This window comes from Tasmannia lanceolata, unplaced genomic scaffold, assembly GCF_043159265.1.
Source record: "Tasmannia lanceolata isolate RefF3 unplaced genomic scaffold, GAP_Taslan_0.1 ptg000037l, whole genome shotgun sequence".
In the NCBI taxonomy this organism is placed as follows: Eukaryota; Viridiplantae; Streptophyta; class Magnoliopsida; order Canellales; family Winteraceae; genus Tasmannia; species Tasmannia lanceolata.
Window position 1 is genome coordinate 6792297 of NW_027518714.1, and position 11842 is coordinate 6804138.

An 11842-nucleotide genomic window follows, 5' to 3' on the forward strand; every position below is an offset into this window, starting at 1 on the left:
TTAACCTCTTGTTTAACACCCACTCATGGTCAACAAAATGAGTCGTGAGATGAATACATTTGAACAGATGGTTGGATAACCGCATATCGATTGTAAGTATGATAAACTCAAGAATAGTTTCAAGCACTTTATAGTGTTTTTCTCTGTTTCCTACCAATTATTCTATAATTAGACTTAATTATGTTTGTAGACATACTTTTGAATAACAATTGAGGATTATTAACAAATTTAATGAACCTAGGATGTTTTACTAACTTAGATGGAGATTCACACAATATTATCATGTGAGCAAGATCTTCTTGACTTAGATTTTATTTAACTTAAATTTATTGTGACAAACACTCACATTTTGCTATTATATATGTTTTACGTCCTAGTTATTTCTTCTGTTACAATGTGGAAGGTGTTATTTCTAGTACTCAATCATTATCTTCTTACTGCAATATTTGCATATAGCCTACTCAACCCCCTCTGAATATTCTATTTTTTATATCATTCCAAATAATCGATATTGACTTATGTCTTCTAGGACTAAGTGGTGTGGTTTCTATCATTAACAATCTCACCTTAATTGGCCTCATGTATATATTGTTTAGCTATTTTTTCCTACATAAAATGTAAAAACTACCATAGACATAGTTCAGCTAATTTAACACAATTCATTAGTCATCTATCCATATGAATAAATCAACAAAACCCGGCTACAATCATAATTTTATCGCACATATTCAAAAAATATATTCAAAATCATTTACAAAAGTTTATTCCCCAGTATTTTTAGGGTGGCTGACAAGAAAGAAGCCTTTGTGAGTGAATGTTTTGATCGTAGTAGTGGGAAGTTACTGTGGTGCCCTTCCTTTAGAAGGAATTTCTTTGATTGGGAACTAGAATCATATTCCAGTCTGTGTCGTCTTCTTGAGGGGTGCTTCACTAAGGTGGAAGGGATAGATAGAAGAATATGGACCGTGGAACCATCCGAGAGTTTTTCTGTCAAATCTTTCTACATGAGTCTGATGCCCAGTACTACTCCATCCTATTTAGCCAAGGTTTGGAAATATCATTATCCGCCACGGGTGAGTATCTTTGGATGGGCTGTTTGTCGCGACCGGATTCAAACAATTAATTTCCTGAGAAACCGTGGCATGTGGCTTGTCGATCATTGCTCTCTTTGCCTTAAGGAAGGGGAATATGTGGACCATTTATTCATGCATTGTTCTTTCACCTGATTGATCTGGAGATGTACCTTTTTGAGGTTTGGAGTCAGTTGAGTTTTTCCGAGGTCTATTCGGATGTTGTTACATAAGTGGGGCGCCGTGCCTTGGAGAAAAAAAGGAAAAAATATTGTGGGAAGTTTGTTTGCTTGCTACTTGGTGGATTATTTGGAAGGAAAGAAATTCTAGGAACTTTGAGGGTAAGACGAAGTCTCCGTATTTTCTGTACATGCGCATTATTGCCTTGGTGATTTCATGGACGAGATGTCTTCTATCATTTCAATTTGTTTTGGCTTTTGACCATTGGGAAGGTTGGAGGGAAGTGTGTTTTAGTAGTGAAAGATTGCCTAGCATCGTCCAAAGATGGGAACCGCCTCCTCTTGGTATGTTCAAACTTAATTTTGATGGTGCTTCTTTGGTAATCGCGGGCTGTCCGGGGTGGGAGGGTTATGCCGTAATGGTGAGGGCATTGTTCAATGGGCCTTCTTTAGTCCGATTGGAGTATGCGATGCTTCAGAGGCAGAAGTTAAGGCGGTATTCTACGGTATCAAGAAAATAAGTGGTGATTGTCTTGACAAGGTTATTATTGAAGGGGATTCCTTAAATGTTATCCGATGGCTTAAGGGGGGGAGTGGCGCCTCCTTGGAGATTCTTGCCGTTCATAGATGAGATCCACGAGATTATATCAGGGTCATCGGCTGTCATGAAGCATGTGAGGAGGGCGGCCAATGAGAAGGCTGATTTGTTAGCCAAGAGGGGTGTGAATAGTGACTCTTTACAATGGTTTGATTATTTTCCCCCTTGATCAGCCATGTCATGTTCTGTTGTTTTTCTGTTTCTGCTTTCTTATCTTGTAATCTGTTCTATTGGGCTGTCCCACCTCGGGCTTCCCTTTCCATTCTAATATGATTCACCATATCAAAAAAAGAAAAATCATTTACAAAGTTATTGAAACAATCAGTTAAGAAAAAAAAAAGCTAACACTACAAATATTCAATAAACATAACTACAAACATTAAAAAAAAACATATATAATCAAAGTGAACAAATTTCTCTGATGACACAATCAATATTGGGAAACATAAAAACACACTCAACAAACTTGGCATCTATCATTGTTCTTTCTTTTTTGAGTGAAATGAAAGAAAACTTATCTCATAGATGACTAAAATAATGAGAAAATGCAGATGACGCTGAGCTTGAACTCTAAAATTTGACCCCATGTTCAGCATAGAGAAGAGTAGTTGCCTACCAAAAGCTGGAGAGATCAACGCTGAAATTGAAAATTAGGATTGGTTGGAGTTTGACCCCTTATGAAATTTTATTGGACGTAGCGTTCCAAGAATGGTTAGGCTCTGATTCTATTCAACTTGGGATTGGCTTGCAGTTCCATGAAGTACTTTGCTTCTTATGAAAATTCATCTTTAAACGTAAGTTCAAAAAAGCTTTTTAACCATGCTAAAAAACTGGCCTACCATGGAGTTAGTCTTCTGATAACTAGGTTTGAGTTGGCTTATTCAACGAATCGTCCAGTTTATAAAAATTGAGAGTTTGAACTTGGTATAAGAAACCTGACACAACCAAGTGAATTCAATTAAGTCCTGAGATAATTGTCGATTACTAGAAAATGCAACTCTTAGCAAGCAAGCTGACGTATAGTAAGCATTTTATGCAGCTATGCCTAGAATTGAAACAAAAGAGGAGTACATGAATGAATATAAAAACTAAGAAGAAAAGTCTGTGGGAAAATTTTTGAGTTGGCTGATTCAACAAATCGTTCAGTTTATAAAAATTGAGAGTCTGAACTTAGTATAAGAAACCTGACACAACCAAGTGAATTCAATTAAGTCCTGGGATAATTGTTGATTACTAGAAAATGGAACTCTTAGCAAGCAAGCTGACGTATAGTAAGCATTTTAGGCAGCTATGCCTAGAATTGAAATAAAAGAGGAGCACATGAATGAATATAAAAACTAAGAAGAAAAGTCTATGGGAAAATATAAACCTTAGAAAGATAAATAATGGCATTAATGGGCTTTTAAAATTAGTTTACACTTTTAATTGTAGAGTTCTTGAAAAATTACACAACCCTTAGCTTAAACATCTAATATTACAGTGAAGTATGTTCATGAATCATTATTCTGTGGGAATAGAAGGCATATAAAATATGTGTATGCAAGCTCATGCATGTGGGCCCTTGTTTACCATATTGAATGGATCAATTATGAAAATATGCAGCATGGTAATGAATAAAAATAGATAAAGGAGAAAAAGGAGATATACGGCCAAAGGGCCCGTGTGGATCTCTGCTTAAAAAACAAACAAACACCAAAATAAAGACTTCTATATCCATAAAAAAAACACTTACAAACTTGGTGTTCTTCTCCCTTCTATAAATCTCTACACTTCTTCTCTCTTGTTTCACCCATTCTTTCTCTACACCAATGACTATATATTTATAGACACAAACTACTCCTAAAATAGCTAACCACATTAAACATATAGTTGTGGTTCTCATGAGTCTTTTAGGTAATCAAAACAACGTCAAAGAAATCCCCAAGAGACTCTTGGTGAATCTAACCTAACATAAAAGACTTACAAAACATACAAAGACTCTTCATTTTTCAATAAATAATGAGTACCCTGGAACGCCACAAAAAACCCTTCATTCACCAAGGCACATTTGATTGACTTACACATTCCAACAACCTTTGATCTTGTGCATATGTGTGACCATAGATTAGCAACCCAAAGTGTGAACAAAGATTTAAAACGAAAATATCGAATATCCACAATACTATGCATATTCATTTTTTGGAAAATGTGATGTGCTAGATCCTAGCGGTAAAGCACAAATACTTAGTAAATGAGTAATATGTTTATGATCCACACATTTTTATCTTGCTATATTTGAACAAATACTTAGTAAATGAGCAATATGTTTATGATCCACACATTTTTATCTTGCTATATTTGAACATTTACTTAGTAAATGAGCAATATGTTTATGATCCACACATTTTTATCTTGATATATGTGAGCTGATAGTTGTAGAATTTCTTCACTAACCAAAGCAATGATGTTGTAGTCTCGCATCTGTTTGACACCAATAAGCATGTGTATCAGCATGGGGCATCCAAGTTGATGAGTGAGTTGGGAGGTCTCTCAAGTGTTTTTTTTTCATGAATAGATGCTTGACCAACATTATGTTGATCATCTGAAGCAATTTGTGGTAGAGCATCCATAGGCACGATGACCTCTTCTAATGATTCATCTGAGAAAATTTGTGGTCACATCCAGTCATTATATGAAGTAATCACCACTTAAAAATCACTACTAGAAAAATAAAATATGGATTAGTATAGGGAAAACAAATATTGAAATGGAATCTAAATTCCTTCTCATGAAGGGGACACAAACAACATCAACCAATTCTAAGAAAAAAATTGACTTTAGCCGAATCCTAATTTCATCTATGGATCCACAACTATTCTCGTTTTCATTTCATACGTAGTCACTGACTTCATCACTACTTGTAGCTTTCTAGCTTTCAAACTAGTATCAATCCACCAAAAATTGGAAGGGACGTCAAAGACTGGATATTAAAAAAATGGGATAAGAGATTACTAGTGGTTTTCATTTTATTTTTAGGCCAAGTAAATGTGACGTTCTTTCTATATGTGTCCCTTCTCCTTGCAAGAGAAATATTTGAAGACTTTCTTCCCTTCAGTTTTAGGATATTGAGGTGCCTTGGGCTAAAATGGCAATGGAGGTCCAGTGGCAATGGAGGTTGAAGTAGTTGTGATGATTAAACATCATTGATTTGAATCCATCATGCATGCCATACATTTTTCAATATCTACATTTTGCAACATAAGCTTTTGCTTAGTAAAGTAACCATAAAGGCAGTATCTTGCCGTGCATACTATGACAGATTGCTTAATGCAAAAGAATAAAGTAATTCGGTCGAGAGGCATTATGTGATTCGACTTCTAATGTAATTTATAGAAGACTTGTGATTGCCCAAAGTGGATAATAATGGTCTCCTAAGATTATGTTATTAGAAGTACTAATCACAGCATCACCACATGATGGTATACCACGCATAGAGTAATCATGGAAGCAACACTTGATAGTAAAGTTATATCGTATGACCCCTTTAAGATCTTCAATGAGTCTAATTGATGAGAGAACATGATTTTAGAATGTAGTTGGAGTAAAAGCCATGAATTCATCCCTCAATAAAGTTTAATCCTTTTAGCAAACAGAAGTTATATACTAAAACTCTTTGGCATGTGTAATTACTTCCTATTAACATGGTTTTAAAGTTCGACCGAAATCCGAAAGACCGACACTGAAACCACACAAAACCGAAATGGTCATTTATTTCAGCCGAAATTTCGGTTTTTTCGAAATTTGACATAAAAAATATGTTTTTTTAATATTAATTTAATATTTCACCGAGATTTTGACCGAAATTACCGAAATTTAATAATGAATAAAATATTGTTTTTTTTTGGTACCAGATTTAGACCAAAAATTTGAAATTTCGATCGAAATTTCGAAATTTCAAGGTCCGAAACCGAAATTTTAAACCTTGCCTATTAAGAGATAGGAATCACAACAACCAAGCAAATCAGGGGTGGACAATTGAGTTTCTCCTAGGGCCCGTTTGGATCTAGGCCAAGAAATTGTGGAATTTTTTGGGGCTGAATTTTTTTTCAAGAGAACATGGAAATTTTTTATTTTGGGAAAATAGTTCATTAAAATGAGCTATAAACACAAGAAAACTCATATAGAGTCACACTTGTAATTGTTTATGGATTAGTCGAATCCGACTCGATCAAGACCTACAATCCAATCTCAATCTAAGTAGATTAGGAAAAGATCTAGCCAATTTGAGTGGTTATCATATTTTAATTGCTCCTTGTATCACTCTCTCTCATCGGTTGCATCTGACATTCATTCTATTTTTGCGTTTTCTCATTACCCGATTGGATTACAACACTGCAGAATCAATTAGAATGCGGGAGCGCAGAGAGGGAATGACCATAGACTGAATATTAATGTTGTCCCACGCAGTTAACCATCGAAATGTTTTAGGAAATACCTAGGAATGCACCTCTGTGTTGAGGACTATCTCTCTCGTATGGATTGGCTGCGGTACACCAAATCAATGACCCCAATTATCATGCACACATGTAAAGTGTATGGTGTCCTTGTGAACGAAACAAAAATTTTCCTCACATAAGTACCTGCAAAAAAAACTAATTTCTATAATTTATTATAGGGGAGAAATTATATGATGAAGAGCGGTATAAACACGTACCCATCATCCCATCCTTGATATTTGATCCAACAACAGCTTACTTTTTGAGGAGCGGCTGTTGGATCAAATATCAAGGGTGGTACCTCTATCGTACTAACTTTACGTGTTTATAAGGCCTTTCATCATATAAATTCTTTATTATAGGGAGTGTCTAGGCAGTTTTGCACAAAGCCATTTTGCGGCCCCTCTTTTTCAAGAGAGAAGAGCCACCTCATATGAATATGACAAATTCAGCAATGCAACGACTAAAAGAGGGGCTGCGAAATGGCTTAGTCTTCTAATTAATGACCTTGAAATGAGATACTGAAAACTAGAAGGGGGTTTTTGCAAAAGAAGTCTTATGCTTTGCTTTATTTGCAAAAAGAGTCTTCTAGTTTGACAATTTGCAAATAGGCTCATCACATTTAAGTGAATTTTGCAAAATTGGTTATCATAATTTTGTGACCAAAATACCCACGGTATATTTTTTTTACTATTAGAAAGACCAAAATGTCCATATACGTGAATAGATGAAAATTACCTTTGTAAAAATACCAAAATACTCATTAATTCATTATACTCAACGGTATGTTTTGATTGGGTGGGTCCCACCAACTAAAATCAAACTATGCATAGGATAGGGTGCATCATTTTACGCTTCATATTTTGATGGTGAGTCACACTAACTCAACTCATACCCATGTATCAAGTGGGACCCATCATTTTACCTTGTGTTTTGATACGTAGGGCCCACAATATCCAACCTAACCTATGCATAGGGTGAGGCCTACTACTTTAACTTCAAGCTTTGATGGAGTGTAATGTATTTTGATCTTTTTAGAAGGTAATTTTCATGTTGACACATAGACATTTTGGTCTTTTTAAGAGTTAAAAAAACATACTAAGTGATATATCTGCCCCTTTTGATCACTAGGAACACCCCCTGTCAGTGTTTGTGGCAATCAGGGGCATTGAATTCTTCCGACATAAGTACAACAGCCCCTCTTTAGTCACTGATACACTGACAGGGGGTGTTCCTAGTGATCAAAAGGGGCGGATATATCATTTCCCTGCATATTTTGGTCACAAATTTATGGCATGACCTGATTTGTGAAATTCCCTCAAATGTTATGACTATGTTAACAAATTATCAAACTAGAAGACTCTTTTTACAAATAAAGCAAAGTAGAAGGCTTCTTTTGAAAAACCCAAAAATATAATAGAAGCTATGGTGTGGCCTAACTATGGCATATACATTGCGTGATAACTGATAGAAGCTGGCAACAAAGGTCGTTTGGAATATTTTATATGGACGGTGAGGAAACAATATAAAGTGAATGGAAAGTCTCTTCCTTCCTTTTTGTGTGTGTGTTATCTTTTTCTTGTTGTTGGAGGAAAGCAGACTTTAGCAACTCCAATAGAAAATGCTTTACTTCGTTGGTTCACCCGTCCTCCTATTTTAAACATCCAGTCTTTTGTCCTTCTTTTCATAAGAGAATTTGCAACTTCTCTGCTCAGAAACAGAAGCTTTTTGTCATGGGTATTCTCGGTGCCATGGCTAGGCATCTTGACGCTTTAATCGGGTATGAGAATACGGACTTAATTTATGTTTTAATTTTCTTGTGCTTCTGTTCATAGTTAAATGATGGTATCTAAGTGTGGTAGTGGGCCATCCCGGTGGACAGGGCTTTATACAAATAAATAAATAAAATTTAGCAATCCTAACATATGAAAGTTGATAACCAATTTGCTTAATTTGGGCATCAGTTTGAAGGTCAATTATCTGACAATTGGGGCATGTTTGACAATCATGAAAAAAATATTTCATGGGATATTTATGGTGTCATCTTTGAGAGGTGTGTAGGGAGCATGAAAAGCCCCTAAAAAATAGGGAGAGAAACCTAAGGACATGTTTGGCAACCATGAATTTTTTCCATGAAATATTAAGAAGTTTATCAAGTGGTGAGAGATGGCTAGGGAGGGTGGGAGATGAAAAGACTTGAGGTGGCATGGCTGCTCGGAGAGCGTACAACTACAAAAGTGGCTGAAAAGCAGGGAAATATAAAATTGTATTTTGATTAGAGTTTTTTTTTTCCTTGTTTTTCTCTTCATTCATGCTCTCTCTATTTTCTCCTGTCCCACCCTCCCTAACAATCTCTCACCATTTGATAAACTGCAATTCCATGGTAACCAAGCATGGCCTAAATTTAAGTAGCATATTTTCTGACCATTTTAAGGATTTTTCATGCTTTCTCCATTCCAGAATTCCCTCCCTCCCCCTCCTTCGGAGCCCATGTCTCACAATTGGCCCCAAGAATATTCCACACAATAAAATCTAATGGTTGGGGAACATGCCCTTTGAATCATATGAAGGGCATGATGTTGGTTTCGTGGCCCCATAGTTGTAACTTGTAAGGCCTACAATGAATGGAGTGTGATGTGGTGCACATCATAGCATATGATTTTATAAAGGGACGTGACCTTCACAAACAACCATTGAGTGGGAAGATGTTGCATGTACGATTTTGTGACACTCAAGCACGTACACATGAACGAATACTATTTTGTGTCATTACTTTTGATTTAACCGAGTTTCATGCAGTTTTAATTTTAAGTGTATTTTAGTTTTTCCACTTTTTTTTTTTTCAACTTGTATAAATATTTGCTTCCAATCCGATTTTAGGAACATGTAAGAATTTTATTTTACAAAGGATTTATTGTGCCCTCCCATGAATTTTGGTTCTTTCCTCATTCCTTTTGGTTTGTTGGAGCTCTGGGACAATTAGAGTCGTTTAATTTAACGTGGTTTTTATCTAAATTATGTTACGAACCCGAATCTATTCACATCGTGATTGATCTTCTTAGAGGGAAGATCAGCCTCTTGACCCACTTCAAGGGAAGTGTTAGTCCTCCTTTGTATGTAAAGACACAATTTTTAGGATAAATTTCTTCATTCCTTTAAAAAGGCTACTTGCATGTTATTTAAACCCAATATAAAACTCACTAGCCACTTCCTCTTAAACTCCTACGTATACGTACCCAAGCTAATCTATCTAGACACCTTAACTTTTTATCTCTAAGACTCCTTACCCATACCAAACAATTAGATAAAAATACTCATAAACTACGAATATCTAAACTAATTTATTAGTTTCACCCTGAGTGGGACCCATCTAGGCACCTAACAAATTCTTCTAACCCCATCCATTCTCGCATGTATAAGAGTTTCTTGATATTGTCCTATACAATCACTTGAGAAGTGGTTGTGCAATAAAACCTAAGCGCCCAATTAATGCCCCCTTCATTATTGTAATACCAGTAAGAATATTATATGTATTTTAATATACCAAATATGTATCTTACATATATGACTACAGAAATGATATTTTCATCCCCCTTTCCAGCATTTTCACATCCTTTTGTTTGTCTTTCCTGAAAATGACCTCATCTCCACCTCCTTTTATGTGTCTATTCTAAAAATAGAAGTTATTTTTTAGGAAAAGGCAGACAAATAGGGTTGAAAATGCTGGGAATTGGGATGAACGTATCATTTCCATCTATTTACTAATGCTCTAGAACAAGGAATAAGCAGTTTCAATTGGGGGTTTATTTACATGCCTAACAAGATTCATTCATTTGTTAACCAGGCCAGGAGTGATGTTACTCTATCCTTTGTAAGTGGCAGCTTTTCTTCTATATATTCAATTGGTCTGTCAATACTTTAGATTGATATTTTCTTTCATCAGTAAGAGAATGATGGGAAAGAGTTTCATCTGTTTAATATTGATGAACAGATATGCTTCGATGCGAGCAATTGAGAGCCCTTCAACCTTGGATGACCAGCAATGGCTGACATATTGGGTGCTATACTCATTGATCACACTGTTTGAGCTTTCTTCTTGGAAAGTCCTAGCTTGGTAAATAGTATATACAATAAAGATATATTTTTTGGCCTCAATTATCATCATTTTATTTTGTGACACACAAAATCAATATTTTCTTGTTTCGTGTTTTTCCCATTGCTATTGCATAACAGGTTGCCTATTTGGCCTTACATGAAGCTTGTATTTTGCCTTTGGTTGATGTTGCCCATTTTCAATGGGGCAGCATATATCCATGAAAACTTTGTGAGGAAATACATAAAAAATGTGGATCAAGTGAGCTCAAATTATCCGGAGAAGCAAAGGAAGGTTTTGCTGATGATGACTCCAAACTCTAGGAAGTTGGTCGAGCGATACATTTCTGAATATGGATCAGAAGCCTTTGAAAGGGTCGTCAAAGCGGTAAGCATGCACACATTAAATCATACAATAACAAATGCATGCATTTTGTGCACATGGTAATGCAGAGAGAGAGAGAGAGAGAGAGAGAGAGAGAGAGAGAGTTCTCGAGGGGGTAGAAATCTTTGGATAACTTGTTCTTAGGTTTGGCTATCCTGCTAGAATAATTTTATCTTGAATAAACCTCTAGGATTGGCTACCTTGCTTCTATAGTATAAATACCTTGCCCATTAGGCTATGTTTGGATGCATGTACAGAATGTACAGTAGTGGGGTGGGTAGAAAGCCCGGGTTGGAAAACCCAGGAACTTACCTTGGTTTTCTATGATTTTGTTGCGGTTGAAACCGAAAGGCCCGAATGGAAGAATAAAAAATAGAAGAAATAAAAATAAAATAAAAGCAATATAATATTGACACCAGGATCCTGTCCCCTTATAAAAAAAAATATGAAATACACTTTACATCCTATTTTGTCTTTTTCTTCAATAGTATTAGAGGAAGATTTTATTTGGTCATCCAAACCATCATCATCATCATCATTTATGGTTAGATCATGCCCCAGGAATCACATTCATTGGATGATCTTATCCGTCTAATGGTAGGTTAGGTTAGTGCTTAAAACACATTACTCCTTTCAAATTTCTCATCACTTTTCATATAAGCATGTTTGACTGTGCAGGCTGAAAAGGAAGCAAAGAAACGCTGAGGCCATCAGCCTTCACACTCAAGGAGCTCCCTTCTCTATTTCCATTTCTATTTTATCTGAATATTTTCTCTCTCTGTTGCATGTGTGTATATGTATTTTAGTGAAGGGTTGAAGTCAAGAGGCTACTGGTTTTTCTTATCTGATCGGACTTTATTTTGATTCCAATAATCCAATTTTGGACTCAAAATTAATTCTCAAAATCCAAATGAACATGGCCTAAGGGCCTATTTGGATGCAGGAAATGTTATATTGGATAATTTTTTCCAGCATTGAGCAAACTCATTTTCATGATTTTTTTTTCCCTAAAATTGAGAGTTTTTTTTTTTTTTTTTTCTGTG

The 11842-nt window shown here is 35.7% G+C and overlaps 1 protein-coding gene across 1 annotated transcript; it reads left to right on the forward strand.

Moving 5' to 3' along the window:
* The first annotated feature begins 7900 nt into the window (after window positions 1-7900).
* On the forward strand, window positions 7901-11762 carry LOC143862322 (HVA22-like protein f). The gene is made up of 5 exons (XM_077373347.1): window positions 7901-8102; window positions 10167-10193; window positions 10314-10436; window positions 10556-10802; window positions 11478-11762. Exons 1-5 carry the CDS (start codon window positions 8056-8058, stop codon window positions 11502-11504), a joined length of 471 nt encoding a protein of 156 aa, XP_077229462.1. The 5' UTR covers window positions 7901-8055; the 3' UTR covers window positions 11505-11762.
* Window positions 11763-11842: the final 80 nt, after the last annotated feature.